Genomic DNA, 15,719 nt, shown 5'->3' with positions numbered 1-15,719 from the left:
CTTTGGAAAAGAGGAATTGCGCTCACGAACACAACACACACACACACACACACAGACCACACAGTTGCCAAAGGGCTCTCCCTGCAGATGAGCTGGGTCATTTTTCATTACCCCGGCTCAGAGGAATCAAGTGTGTAGTAATGGAGCACAGTCCCATTGAGCCAAAGCAATGGAGGGATAAATCCCGACTGCAGAGCGCAGTGGAGAGCGGCCAGACAGGCACCAGGACGGAGCCTGTGGAGGGACACGTCGCTCCTTTTCAACTGCTCTGATCCCCCGGTAGAATGCTTCAGAATTTGTCCTGGGGGAAGATGAGAGAAAGGTCTGAGGCCGCAGCGTGTTCACGTCGTCTGCGCTTATTTGTCCACAGCTTCTGTTTCCTTCACTTTTCTGTGGCTCCTGTCTGCTTTGCCCTTTTCCGTCTCTCCCTCTGTGAATCTCTTGCTGTCTTCACTGCTGAAGCGTGGGCTTGTGTCCCGCTATATGCATCTGTCCGGATCCTGTTCTTGTGCCCATGGACCGTCCGGTGTCACCCGTGGAGGCGCGGGAGGGGGGGGGGGGGGGGGGGGGGGGGGGGTTCTGCAGAGTGTAGTGGAGGTAAACAGGCAGTGAAGGCGGTTTTGTCTTTCTAAAATTGGGAGGATAAGTTGACTACAGCGGCAGATTCCCTTGTCTTTGCCTTCCTGTGGTCACAAAAATGTTTCTCTCTGCGAGGGAGACGTTCACTGTGAGCCTTTTTACTTCAGGTGTACTGTAGCCCCCCCCGGGTCATACGCACCTCTGCCTGCTACAGCCTCTCCGTGTTGTCTTACTGCACCTCCTCCTTCAAGTGCCCCACATTTCTGTCTGTGACAGAGAGGGCTCCTGCAAAGTTGCAGCTTTTTTTTGCATCCCAGGTTGGGGAGGAGGGGGAATGAGGCTGGTCGAACATGTCTGTGTCTGTTTGTGTTTTGCTTTTAAAATCTAAGCGTTATTCTTTGGAAGGAAGCTCACCTCCTGAAGCCGGTGTCTTGAATAATGTTGTTCTATGGCTGTCTCTGTAATTAGCCTGGTCTTTGTAGCCCCTGATGGACGCCCCCCCTACTCCTTCACCCCCCCCCCCCCCTTTTCCCTCCCACACGCACGCACACACACACACACACAAGGGGCAAAATTAGAAAAGAAGATAGAGGATTTGGCCGTATTAAACCCGAAAACCTCTCTCCTCTCCCCCGCTGTTCTGGCTCATGGTGCACGTATCGGATGGCGGAATATATTAGGACTGTGACACAGACCCACACATACACACAAACACACACATATGAATTTTCAGATAGGACTGTTTAATATTCAGCCCTGCTAAATGATTAGAGTGTTTGGTATTCTATCCAGTCCCAGGACAGCGGATGGAAGCCACTGAGTTCAACCTCTCTGCAGTACACAGTGTCCTTCAGTTAAGGCCACAAGTAGTGTGTGCGTGCGTGTGTGTGTGTGTGTGTGTGTGTGTGTGTGTGTGTGTGTGTGTGTTTATTTGCTAATGAGATAGCGAAAGAAGAAGAAGAAGCAGCAGCAGGGAGATATAGAGCGGTCAAGGATGAAGATTCATCAATCAACAAGGCTCCATTGGTTTACACACACAGTCTGTAAAGTTGGATACTGTTAGCTGCGCAAAACCAAATACCCCGTTCTACGTCAATCTGTCTCCCTTTGTGCATCGACGGGAGGATCAGTAAACACGGGGTCAGTAAGCTCTACAGTGATTTCTCACTGTGTAAATTATAGATGAAGGGAGGAGGTGTATGGGTAAAAGATCCATGTCATGCGCACACACACAGATAACCTCAATCCTTGCAGATCAACATCGATGAAGACATGACATCATCCATACTGTCCTGAACCTCTGTGCTCCTCTCGTAGGGCTGTTGGCGCTCTGCCCCCCCCCCCCCCTCCCCCCCCACCCTCTTGCTCTCCTAATGCTTTGTCCTCTGTCCTCTGAGGCTACTTCAGTTACCCAATCAACTCGGGTCCATTTCATCCAAAACCACGGTTTCAGAGGCACAGAACACGCAAACGTCTTTCTTATAATGGCTTTGTCAACCAACTGCTTACTTTAGGAATGGAATTTAAGGAATGTCCAAACCGGGTCAATAAAGAACAACGCAGACGAGAAAAGGCAGAGACCGAAACCGAGGGAGTCGTGACCAGTTGGAGAAAGGCAGCTTGTCCTTCCTTTTGGAAAAGAGGCAAAGTGGAATAATCCGTTTTGACTATTTTGAATGCAGCTCATCCCCATCAATGTTTTTGAGGAGACACGCGTGAGCCGAAAGAGCAAACGCGTGCAACACGCCGGTGGCCCGGCGGTGACCTGCTCTCGAACCGACACACTGTGGCGCAGCATCACCGCACCGATGCCCGTGAAAGGCTGTTATTTGTTTGGATGTCGTCAAGGGAGACGTTTGCTGTGGGTTTGGAGCTTTCTGTACCAGCCATATATATATATATGGAATTGAACATGTACATCCAATTGAGCCAGCTCATTTTTGTTTGTCAGTTAAACAGAAACAAAGTCATGCGATATGATTTGAGAGGAAGAGAAGGGAAACAAATGAGCTCAGAGGACAGATGTGAGCATTAAACCAGTGGCTCAGCGGGGTGGACGGGTCCAATAGCAGTCTATTAAATGGATTACAGGTTACAGGTTTTGCAGCACAAGATTACACTACATTTACGACAATGTGATAAGTGGGAATATGTGAAAACGAGCATTTCAGACCATCAGGAATTTTTCCAGGCACACGCTGGCGTTGTACGTGTTATGACTACAAAACATTGAAATGGACTGTACCGATAGGACATGGAAGCTACCGGCCTTATTATCGTCAACCCGTTTCGTTTATTTTTCTCTAACACACAACATGGCCATTCTTTATCTGTTGCAAAGTGAAAAAACATTGGCCCGCGATTTGGGTAATATTTTGCATATCATTTGGAGAGCCTCCTTCCTGCCTACGAGTGTCTGAAACTCACAGCATCTCCATCGGAACACGTTTTAGAGACTGTTGTGCTCCTTTTTGTAGAAAAAAAAAAAGAAGAGGGGGAACATCTCAAGATGAGAGATATTGTTGGTGAAGTCTGGAAATTCGCAGTAAAACGGCAACAAATCAGAGTTGGTGGTAGAAATATCTCCAGTTTGTTTGAAGTGCTAGTGTGTTTCTGATTTAACGAAGAAGAAAAAAACGCCCTAACTGGAACCACATTTCAGTCCCAGAAGTCACCACCGGGCTGCGAGGGTGGAGCCCACAGACACACACATATACACACCTGAACAAACAAAACAGATCCCTCTCTCGGTCAGTCGTTTCTCGAGACATTCCTGGCGTCCTTTCCGTGACCCTCCCTGCGCCGTCTCGCTCTGCTCCGAGGCGCCGAATGGACAAGATGGATTTGGCCCCGCTATTATTTTTCCATCAGATTTTTGATAACCCATTCAACAGAAAACTTGTGGAACACGGCGCGGTTTTTTTGCCCCGAATCTTGTGCCGTAATCTAACCTGCGCCTCACGCGCCAGACGCCGTTACGTCAAAGTTGACGGCGAGCCATGAAGCCCGTTCGGCTGGGATGATCTCAGCGCCGTGAATCACCGTGGGACGGCTTGTGTCAGACCGCGCTCGCTCTCAAATTGACGTGTTTAACGGCGTGCGTTTGTTTAGTCTCAGTAAATATGAAAGAGATCCAGACAAAGACAGACGGAGCAAGAGAGGGAGAGCATGGAGAGTGTGTGTGTGTGTGTGTCAGTCTTCACTGCCTACCGCAGCGTCCCACGGTCAGGGTTAAAGAGATTCTCCATCTTGCTTCAATTAACCGCTCGGCACTGTTTATATCACATTCCACCAATACGGGTTACCCTTTTCCAACGCAGACCATCGACCCTGTTCTCCTGCCCGACCCTAAAAACACGACTCTAATACCTGCCTGTTAAACCCACCGTACCCATCCAGATCCTTCACCCTTCACCGGGTCAGCACCTCATTAGGACCACACCTCGGCGGTACAATCGAAGCCCACTGGCTCCGTAACGAGGGTCCGTCAGGGCCCAGATGTGGCGCACCTTCCAGTGTCCCTCACCTCGTGCTCCGTGGAAACGCGGCGTGCGGGTCACTGGGAGGTGAGCACGTGTGGGGAAGTTGAGGGACGAGAGCACGGGACGGAGAGGCTCACTAAATCACAGCTCTTTTTTTTTTATTGTTACTTCCTGCCTCGCTTCCTCCCCTCTGCTCAGTGAATCCGTCTTCCCCCCCCTCGTTCGGCTTCTCTGGAGCTCCCAACATCCATCACAAGCAGTAACAATCCTCAGCATGTAGTTCAACTGTTAAGGCTACTGCAAAAAAAATGTTGACCCTCCTTTTCAATCTTCCTCTACCCCTTCTCTGCCCCCCCCCTCTCCCTTGCATTGGTCAAACAACGGGGCCCTTGTGATAGCCAGACGAGGATGTAACTAATCAAGGGAGATATGTATGTGACATGGGAATGCCAAAGAGGGACGGGTGCACGTATTAAAGCCAAGGAAAGAATCATCTGGAGATGTTTAAGTTGGATGGGCCAGTTTCCCGTGTCTGGAGCAGGCCAGAAATAACCAGAATGCACCCCCCTTTGTTTCTCGTGTGACTTTCTACACACTTTCTCCTTTCGGCAGACCTAAGCTGAATTTTCGACCTGCTGCAAAAACTATGGTGCGACAAAGCAATTGGAGCCAAAACCATTTGATTTCATAGCATCTCTGTATAGCGTAATGTCTGGGAAGAGGTTTCCAAAGAATCATGCAGATTGAAGATCATTAACTGCCTGTCATATTTGTATATGAGTGCAACTGCAGGTTGGTTATGGAAGCCAGGACAGAGTGAATTGTATTACCCTGAAGGGTTTAAGTTGAAGTTCCGAAAAACAGAAAACAAATGGCCAAGCGTCCCTGATGTTGACAGTTAAGCGGAAGGTGCCGTACATGAACCTCGCACTGTTTTCATAGGGATCACTGTTGAATGTTATAACACAGCGATAGAAGGAAGACCAGCCTTACTCAAAGGCTGTATTGACACTGGGCAAACGAGCAGCCCTCCCCAGTATCTATTTATGGTACCTAAAACTGGACTGACCTTAAAAACTCTGTTTTAACGGCTGCTGCTCAATTTGAACACAGGTGCCCAATTTAGGTCACACACGAAAAGAAAAAAAACAAGTCGGTCCAACGGCTGCAGTAGGACTGACTGCCAGAAATCATTCAAGCAATTCAAACCGGGGAACAAGAAGATCTGTGTTTTTAAAAGTGCAGACCGGAAGTGACGAGCCGGAGAGACAGCGAGAGGCGGACCACCACTTGGGATGTCACCATTTAACATGTCCAGGTCCTACGGAAACCTATCAAAAATAAAAAATAAATGGCCCTTTACCTCACAGTGACACAAGTGAGGTAAAGGGTCTTTTTTGGAGAGGTGGGGGGCTCTTTCTCCCTCCCAAAGCCCGCATTTCTGAGGGTACAGCTGGTTTAATGGGGACTGACACCACTGCTCATTGTTATGTATCAGCGGTGCATCGCTCGTCTTTAAACGCAGACCAGTCTGCAGTTCCTCATGGTTCTGAGCTGCTGCAGAACCCCCCCACACCCCTTCTCATCCCGCCCCCACATCTTGCTTCCATTATTCCCCGTGCTTTTCGGAGACACCTCCGGTAACAGCAAGACCCGTAACCGGCGAGCGGAGGGCGGACCGGAACCCCTTCACGCCGCGTCCTCCCGCTCGCCCGCCAGCCCCTTTTTTCGCGCACGTTTTCCCCGCGCGGAGCCGTTGGCGGAGGAAGAGGAGGAGGAGGAGGAGGAGGAGGAGGAAGAGGAGGAGGAGGAGGGACCCGTGGGAGGTGTCGGTCGACCGTGGACTAGCCCCGTGAGAAGCTCCCAGCTTTCGGGAGGGAGGGAGAGCAGCCGGCCTCGGGGGGGGGGGGGAGAAGGAGAAGAAGAAGGAGGAAAAAAAGAGGGAGAAGAAAACGCTCCGCCGTCGCCGTTAATCGCGCGTGCGCGTGTGAGGATAGGAGCTACTAATGGTCACCGACATGGATACCGATGTGCCTCCTCGCCTCGGCCGGCCGGGGGAAAGCTCGTTTTTTGACGATCTTCTGGCAGTGACGAGACTCGTTTCTTTCTGGGATTAACCTTTACTATTTTTGTTATTATTGTTATTATTTTCTTGTTTTCCGGGCGCGCGTGGGAGCCTCGCGGAGAGCGTTTGTTTGCAAGGTAACTTACTCACTAACTAGTGATAACGTTCAACGACGTCACCGACGAGCGGCTGGTTCGCTTGCCGCTCTGTCGTGTGTGTGTGTGTGTGTGCGTGTGTGCGTGTGTGTGCATCAGCCATTGTGCACAGGTGCACCCGGTCCCTCAAACCACAAGAGATCAATGGGGAGTGGGAGAGTCTTTCCAAGTAGCTAGAAGCCGCACACACACACACACACACACACACACACACACACACACACACACACACACACACACACACACACACACACACACACTCTAGCGATCAGAGTTCACACACAGATGAGTGTTGGGACACATTTCTGTCACTCTTCTCCCTCTCGTTCTCCGGTATCTTCAGCTCTGCGAAACTCTCACCTCCAAAGTGCTACCTGGACGACAGCTGGCACGAGCAGCGAGAAAGTGCGTGTGCGTCGCCGTGGACACGCACTCACTAAAGTGCATGAGGTGGCCAAAGTTCTCAAATCCAAAAGTTTAACAATAAGAATGTTTCTTCCCCCTTTTTCTTTTTCTTGCAACATCTCCTACCGCTCCACACACCCACGCACATCTCCCCCCCCTGGTGTCCCTCCCCGTCTCCCAGATGTGAGGGAAGTGTGGGAGGAGCCAGGGAGTGTTTGTGTTCCTCAAGGTCCACGCTTCCTGCAAAAAAAACGGTCGAGAGATTCCACGTCTGTGAATTTTTAAACCTTAGTCCTGTGCTCATTTGAGTTGCATCACCTGGAAGCAAACTTTCATAAAGGTTTGGTTTGGCTTCTCAGCTGGTGTGAAAAATGATGCATATTTCCCACCAGTGGGAATCATCGCACCTGCCCGGTGTTTACTCCTGGATTTGGCACATGGATATTCTCATTTCTTTGCAGCTCTGTTCGGCCGGCCTTGTATCAACAAAGCAGGCCGACACACGGGGGAACATTGGACGTTTCACAAGTTGTGACCCATTAGTCCAAAACGAATTTCCTGCTGGATATCCGGTCAAGGAAGAACGTTAGAAATGTCAAATGAGGTCGTGACGTTTTCTCTATTGGCCTCGTAGTTAGATCCTCTAACCTTGTAAAATCTTCACTGAGAAACACACGCATGTACTTCCCATAAAGCACATGTCATGTTAAATAGAAATCTAAGTAACGTTTGTATTATTGGCAACGTGGAGACCCATTTCAACCCCCGCTCCTATTGCTGCGAACTAGATCTAAACAAGCGTCCATTTGTCCTCCTTTCTTCCCAGATGACAGAGGGGAGGCGATGTCAGGTCCATCTCCTGGACGACAGGAAGCTGGAGCTCCTTGTACAGGTGAGTCTCTCTTCCTTCTGCCATCTCTTGCTCTTTCTTCCTTCCCCTTTTGAGGACTCTGATTTCCGCCCAGCGAGCGAGAAGGGAGGCCTTTCGTCCCAAGGGAATCGATTGCTGCTAACCGAGCACACACGCGCGCGCACACAAGCACAAGGCCGCACAGAGATGCCGTGCCCGTATTTACTCTCCCTGTACAGCCTGCGCACCCCAATGCAGAGTCCAGTCCCTATAATGTCCCAAACAGAAACTCCCATTTCCTCACTGCCCTGCCGCTCATCTTTCACCCCCCATCGCTCGCGTCTTCCCAGAATGCCTCAGAAATGCCCCAAATCATCTGACAAAAGACATCAACTGTTTCTGTAATTGGAAACGTCCCCTCTTACCCTCCAACCGTGTCTGTGTAATTGACAGTGCTTCATCCTGTCCAGGAAAACCAAAGCAGTCTGCTGCCCCCCCCCCACCCCACCTCCCACACACTTTCAGCCTTCAACCCCCCCCCACTTTACTCACCTGCAGGGCTTTCCTGAAGTAACGTCCAACGCCATCATCGCCCACGGCCTCCATTGTTTGCCGTCAGAAGCCCCTTCCCCTTTTAGTTTGCTATTTACCTCTCGTAGATCTGCTGTGGTCTGCTTTCCATTCTATACCCAGGAGGGGAAATACTTTGGGGGGCTTTTAAATATTGCCCATTACCACTCTTCCTCTTTGTCTTCATTGTTTGTTGATGACATTCTCTTGCATCATCTAAAAGACGTCTCTTGTGGTTAGAAGAATTTTCCTTTAGAGGCTCCGTCCACTCTCACTTACCTCCCTTAGGACACTTCGGGTCTGACCGTAACCCAAAAAGAGACAGAGGCAAAAGAAGGCAATTGTCCGGGAAAAGGACAGAAGGACAGAGGCGGGAGGTTTCGATGGAGAGAGGAAAGCGGGACGACAGCTCAGGAATGGAGAGACGGGCGAGGACACTAAAGGGGCGGGAATAGAGAGATGAAAATGAAGGCTGAAGATGAATCTGCTGACTTTCTGATTTGATTACTCTGCCAGAACTGATCCTGAACCTGAACCTTTCTTTAAAATTGGTCCTTCTTTCTGCCTCTCTTCCACTCTCTCTCTCTCTCTCTCTCTCTGTCTCCCCAAGTCAAGCTGCAGCGCCTCAGCATTTGATCCATCCTCCTCTTGGCTTTCAAAGAAAGGCTATTACAAACACACACTTGTAGAGTCTAATACAAACAGTAGTGAGTTACAGTCATTTCTGTTGGAATATCACAGACTCCGAAACTGTTTTTCTTATTACATAATATGCACAATGTAACCAAACGTGTTTCTACAGTTTGGCAATGGTATGAGCAAGAGAGAAAACTAGCATGGGATGTTATTAACAAACCATAGTCATATAAATCAGGAACCTTGTGTCTATTTTTCTCTCACCGTCTGTCCAGACTCGTCTGCGTTGGGCAGATGGACAAGAGGCCAGGAAGCGGTTTCTGGGACCACAGAGAATTACAATGTTATTTTTAGTTTTCCAGTGAACTAACAAGCAATCCGGCACGACGGAAAAAGGGAATTACTTGAAAGGGTGATCATAATTCATGAGCAGTGTAAATATTCAGACATTTCTTTGCTCCCTCTGATCTCTAAACAGCAGTGGCGGTGAAGTCGGTGCTGATGAGGCTTTTAGTCAAGTTCCTGTAGCGCGTTGTCCAGCTGACCTCTCAGAGGCTCTGGATATCCGCTCTGTCACTGACTTGTAACATCCACCGGCTGTTTAATCCCACTGAATGAAAAATATAGGTCACTGGTATGGCTGTCGCTCCCTAAGGCCAGAGTGGGGTATGTTGAAGAGTGAACGGGGGTTTTGCAGTCATCCGTGCAAGAGTTTTGCCCTTCCATTGCGATGTTTATGCCAATGGCCGTTAATAAAACCTTTTCCCTAAGTCGGCGTTTATTGCGTTGGCGTCCCATAAATCTGCGCAGTCCTAAAGTTGTCGAGGGCCCTGACTTGCTGTTTGCAGAAATTGGGCCGCACTGGCTGCCAATAAGGCAGGTGACCTACTGTTGTGTGTTTGTCACTTGCCTGTGAGTTTGCGTCGGCACGTCTCTCCTCCTCACTCCTCCCTGTAGCTCTTGTGCTGTTAATTATTGGTCATTACTGCCGAGGACGGCACGGGCTGAATGTCCATTAGCAGGAATTCTGCCTAAGCCGGCGCACAGCCTGTCTGTCTGACGATGGATCCATGGTGTGTTTTTGTGGATATTTGTGTATTCGTACAGGTCTGCAATTGCTGTCTGTATCTGGAGTATGTGCCAGTTATTGTTTGGGTTCCGTTTGCAATATCACTTGCTATATTACCTGTCATTCACTGTCCGTATCGCTGTTGGTACCTTCCACAACATTATTACACATCCGTTAGATATCTGCCGTCTCACAGATTAGCCCTAGCGTCCGGATGTGTGTGTGTTTGCCTGGAAGCGGTGAGTCGCCACTTAATTATGCCGTCCAACGCAGGCCCACGTGATTTTTACAGTCTGCTCGGTATTCATAACAATGGTGAGACAAGAAGCTCAGCTTAACCTTAGAGTGGTCCTTCTGTTTTTCTTTTTTTCTTTTTTTTCTTCAGATGTTCATCTGTGTATCTAGAACATCATTTCATCTCCATATTCTCTTATTTGTCCGTGTGTTTCGGGTAATGAGAGACCACGGCTGTATGTGTCTCAGACACGTCCAAAACACGTATTACTGCTAATGCTGTAACGACAGCCTGCTTCCAGGCCGGCAATTTGCACGTCTAAAACGTTTTCAAGCACTTCAAACGGATCTTGTGCTGCTCGACCATTCGGAGAAACGAAAGAGCACATTGTAGCATTTTACAAATGAGACCGTTTTCTCAGTCTGAGATTTCAGGACTTATACATAGTTAAGGTCAGAGATATAAATACCTGAACTACACAACAAACATAGTATGAATACACAATGTACAAGTAAGTGTATCATTCTTAATGCAAAGATGCGATTGAAACTTTTAATGGTAACGTCCATATTACCTTATGTAGTAGTGTGGGTCCCATGTCTCAATGCTGCAGGGTTTTGTTGGTCTCCTTAGACACCTTTTCTGAAACAGAAATAGGATGCAAAGGACTCTTGAGGTAGAATCGGCCTACATGTTAGCATCCCTCACTATTCTCTCCAGAGCCCTTTTCTGTAGCAGGATCACTGTAGCCGCCGTGCTTATAGGAGATCTAGGTCATTGGAGTTGTGTACGTGTGTGTTTGTGATATTGTGCGTGTGTGTCTGCGTGTGTGCCGGCTGTGTGCATGACATCACCTTCTTGTCTTTAAATAGCTCTCAGTAGCTTCTGTTACTGAAGTTGTAGATGTACACTGAGTAGGTAATACAGGACCTCAGCATGCGCACTATGACACATGTGGCTGTGTGTGTGTGTGTGTGTGTGTGTGTGTGTGTGTGTGTGTGTGTGTGTGTGTATCCCTCATGGGCACACAGCACGTGCGTCCCCTCCTGTTTTATAAGCGGGATCCTTGGATGTCCTGCATCGGGCTTTTAAGTGAACACGTACGTGCAGATGGGTGCACGTGTGCAATGAAAACGTGGGCAGAGAGGCGACGCCCACGGTTAACCTCAGGGTGGAGCCCGCTGTTGCTCAGGATGACTCAAACCAGCCCCAGCAGTCCCTGGCTGCTGCCTGGCTTGAAGATGCTCTGCATGCTGCGAGTTTCTGTTGATCTGATTCTGTTGCAGGTGATCGTCATGTACAGCTTGGACAGTATTCCACAGTACGAACTAGACAGAAAGCTCTTGTGCTAGCTGCCGTCCCCTGCATATAATACAGTGGTTGGGCCCATAGCCATGACTCTGCAGGTTTGGGTTAGACGAGCGGAAAAGGAAGGAAGGAAGGAAAGAGGGATGGAGGGAGGGGGTGGAAGGGCAGCGGTATCTGCACCGTCAGCAGCATCCACTCACTACATCCATCTTTCTTGCACTTTCTCTTTCTCATTTGTCTCCTCCTCTCTTGCTCTTTCCCTCGTTGTTTGTCAGAATGCTTAGTCATTGCAGCAGATCAATGGCCGATAGACAACATTAACATAACACTGTACAGACAGATGTACTTGCTCTAATTAAACGTCAGCGGGAACTGTTACACAAGTTTATGAATAAAACACAAGCAGAGCGATACTAATGTTTCTGTGCCCCTGCAGCCCAAATTGATGGCGAAGGACTTGCTGGACCTTGTGGCCTCTCACTTCAACCTCAAGGAGAAGGAGTACTTTGGAATTGCATACACAGACGAAACGTAAGTCACTTTGAAACCGCAATGCAGTTACAGTGCATGGTGTATTGGATTGGGTTTTTCAGTACTTCCCCATAACGTCATAGCAAACTGTTTGTGCACTTAGTTTCTGTAACAATACGTGGGACAAATTGTGCCACAAGCCGACATCAGGCAAAGTTGGTATCAAAGTTCAGATGCCACTAGTTGTGCTCGTAAACACAGTAAAGTGAAGGAGTATGCAAACGTGTTTGTGTGTTTCTTTAATCTTATAAAACCTATGGATCTCCGACTGTCAATGACCATACAAATAGTTGTAGTGAGAAATGCTGAAATTGTGAGTTGTGAGTTTTAAGCATGGTTTAAGTTTTCAACTACTTAACAAAAGCCAAACCGCATTTGAGGGATGTTCCGTTGCTCGGAAGACCATGCAGGGTTACCAGGGTGACAAGCTGTCTCTGCAGTTTGTCCCTTCTGTTTGAGGGAGATAGAGAGAAGAGAAGAGAGGGGAAGAGAAAGGAGGGGGGGGGAGAAGTTGTAACAGGAAAAGAAAAGCAGGGAGGCTCGATAAAAAAGGTTCAGCGCTTTTATATGACGTTTCAGTGCTTAAGTTAATTTCTGTGTGGTTTTGTGTTACCAGGGGCCATTTTAGTTGGCTTCAGTTGGACCGAAGGGTGTTGGAACACGAGTTCCCCAAGAAGTCTGGTCCTATTGTCCTCTACTTCTGTGTCAGGTGAGTCCTTCTTCATTAAATGAGTCACCTTGCTTACTCACACAGTGTACGGCTTGTGAGTGTGTGTGCGTGGAAGAGAGACAGAAAGACGTGTGTGTGTGTGTTTATGCTCACGCTATGAAATGACTCCGACCCTGGTGATTAGCTCCTGCCTCAGTATTTGCTGCATGCAAATACGGCTCAATCCCCTACAAACTCGAGCCCTGTCATTTTTTCTAACTCCTAACCCCTTCCGGTGCTGGACTCAACCAATGAAGAGGCAGGTGCGCCGCGGCGAGCTCTCCTTGCTGTGGCGGCGTCATCGCCGAGTCTTCTATGACCTGTAGGCAGGGTTATGAAATACCCCTCCAATCCCACGCTGCTCTCCCAGCCCCTTTGCACCGCTCGCACAATGGCCCCACTGATATCATGTGTGTGTTTGTGGGTCTGTGTGCATGTGGCTGTTGTGTTTTCAGTAGGCTATTGAAAAAGAAAGACAAAAGACACCAGACCTGAAAATAGATTTTTCCAATCTTTTTTTAATCTCAAAGCAAAATGCACTGTACTTCTCAAACCACTCTCCCAAAATACTAGCACTCTGTCACACACACACACACACAAATACACACACCCATACATTCAATTAGAGCCCGGAATGGAAAGCCAGGGCTTTGTTTTGGGACCACTGTTGTGCTGCGGCCCTCACACATCTCTATGATGTCAAATGTACCCGAGGGACTAAGCCTGAGTTAGGAGCAAACATAGCAACGTTGACACACATTAACGCCGCTACACAATGTCATCGAGTACTCACTTCCAGGGCGACATTCATGACACAACCCGTCATGACACAAAGCGGTGACTGTAAAGCAAAATCTGATGGTTAGCAAATAGACTTATTGTTCACCCGCTTTTAATAAACACTGTGTTATTGTGATACATTCAAAAGATGTGCAGATTGGTGTTTTACTGGCATATTGGCCAAACGCACTATTCTCAAGTTACGTTGACCGTTGCGGTGAGCATTGCTCTTTATCCGGAGTCACGCAATGCTCTGGGTGGGGTTTGAGGATGTAATGTTGGGTGTGCGGTGACTGTGAACTTTGACACCGTTTTTTGCTCGCAGTTCAGTCTAATTGCTAACCTCAATCTATCCAAATGTCACACCTCTGCCTACACACACACACACACACGCGCACATCCAACCCTATTTCTAGGACGCCCGTACACACGTGTGCAGATTCAGGAATATAATGGAACAACTGTCAGCCCAAATGTCAAGCCTGAATCTATGATCAATTTGAAATTTTTGTCATGAGCTCAATCTTTATTTGTGTGTGTGTGTGTGGGCGCGTGTCTTCATGTGCAGGTGCATGCACGTCATGTATTTGCATGCGTATGTGGTGTTTGTGTTATGCTTGCGTTCCCGAATGAATGCTAAGCAGATGCCCACCTACTGCTGATTCAGTGGGTGCCTTTTTGCACGCTTGCTGCTGTGCTGGCTCATCAACGCTGTGGCTTTAATTAAATGTTCCCACTGAATATCGACAAGGCTCCTCTCCTTCCCTTCTGCGGCTCAACTGGTAACGCGATTTACGCCACTCCGATATTGATCCTCCTCCAATCCCTACAAGCACACAAATCAACACATTTAGTCACGTGTATTCCCAGGAATATGTGCTCAGGTCACATTTTACACACTCACTTGTGGTTTTTAATGTGTTCATGTTTTGATGTACATTTCCCACAGAGAAGAGCTAACGATGAGCAGCCTCCTAGCGCACCATCGGTAGCTCCCCTCCCACTCTGCATGCATTCATGTGCTAAATTTAGGAGGCATTATTATGTTCGCTTCCTCCTCGACGCTCTGCCAGAAGTGGGTTACTGTGCTTCTCTCTCCAGTGTATAAGGATTGTGCATGTGGAATCACGACGCACTGCTGATGATGCAGGGAGGCAAACCATGTGTGAAGTGCATCACATGCACATTCAATCTGTGTGTGTGTGTGTGTGTGTGTGTGTATTCATGTTGTGGAATGTGCTCACACTAACAAACTAATAATGGATCATTGCCAGCCACCCTGGTGAGAGAGGGAATTGGTTTAATGGGAAGTGAAAGGATGTTGGTTTTTGGGGTCAGTTTTTGGTATGAAGCGCCCCCCTCTGGTTACTTTGGTCATTGCATTATATCTGTCCTTCATGTTTGACTCATTCTCCTGTATTATCAGTGTATTATTTGTAGTCATGATGAACATATACACGATAAACCTCACTGTTTTTCATAGAACTTAAGGTCAACTAATGTATTTGTTCCCTTTGCTGATTGAAATGTGTTCTCCTGCTCTCTTCAGGTTCTACATAGAGAGAATATCTTACCTGAAGGACAATGCCACTATTGAGCTGTTTTTCCTTAATGCCAAATCAATCATCTACAAGGTAAACTCATTATTTTGTCCCCATTATATATAGTAATTCTACTGTCATAAACCTTAGTGTACGGAACGTGCCATGACATCAGTGCACGGCAGTTCTCTCGTGTGACCAGAAGAGGGCGTGTGAGGCCTGAAGTAAAACAGCGAGCCAGCCGAAGCTCCAGAGCAAACTGAGAGACTGTCAGAGAGTAGTGCTGTTGACCCTGGTGCTGAGCTTCATCCGAGCCAAATCCTAGAGTTATATACAGTACAGTTATATACAGTGCGTTGGCGTTTTGAATCTGAATCTGTTTTGAATCTGTTAAAAGTTTGTGGGATGCGTGTTCTGTGTAGTGCTTTATATACACGTTGTGGCGCAGGGGTTAGAGAAGGTGTGCTGGGAAGCACAAGGTTGGTGGTTCCCAGTTGGTTGGTTCGATTCCAGGCTGCCCCATGTTCCATGTCAAAGTGTCCCTGAGCAAGACACCTAACCCCTAATTGCTCCCCGGGCAAAAATGTGAAAAAGCCATGGGTTTAAAGTGTAATGTAAGTCGCTTTGGATAAAACGTCTGCTAAATGACCTGTAATGTAATATATATATATATATATATATATATATATATATACACGTTGTTGTATATATATATATATATATAGTAAAGCAAACCTAAATTCCGTCCAGCCTAGTTGACTAGATGCCACTTGCGAGAAACGGTCACACTGTAGTGTCCCAACA

General features: G+C 48.0%; 1 protein-coding gene across 13 annotated transcripts in view; it reads left to right on the top strand.

The window, feature by feature from the left end:
- LOC120812460 (FERM domain-containing protein 4A-like) overlaps positions 1–15,719 on the top strand; it is a 74,688-nt gene that overhangs the window by 37,364 nt on the left and 21,605 nt on the right. For 11 of the 13 annotated variants that reach the window (XM_040168438.2, XM_040168434.2, XM_078097699.1 and 8 more), the window contains exons 2-5: positions 7,513–7,578; positions 11,791–11,885; positions 12,502–12,594; positions 14,924–15,008. In XM_040168438.2, coding sequence (XP_040024372.2) covers positions 7,513–7,578; positions 11,791–11,885; positions 12,502–12,594; positions 14,924–15,008 — 339 coding nt within the window. Of the gene's footprint in view, positions 1–5,843; positions 6,264–7,512; positions 7,579–11,790; positions 11,886–12,501; positions 12,595–14,923; positions 15,009–15,719 lie in introns of those variants that run through there. The other 2 variants (XM_078097702.1, XM_040168439.2) reach the window with 1 other exon arrangement.

This window comes from Gasterosteus aculeatus, chromosome Y, assembly GCF_964276395.1.
Source record: "Gasterosteus aculeatus chromosome Y, fGasAcu3.hap1.1, whole genome shotgun sequence".
Classification (NCBI taxonomy): domain Eukaryota; kingdom Metazoa; phylum Chordata; class Actinopteri; order Perciformes; family Gasterosteidae; genus Gasterosteus; species Gasterosteus aculeatus.
The sequence above is the reverse complement of the archived record's forward strand: the minus strand, read 5'-3'. Positions and strand labels throughout refer to the sequence as shown.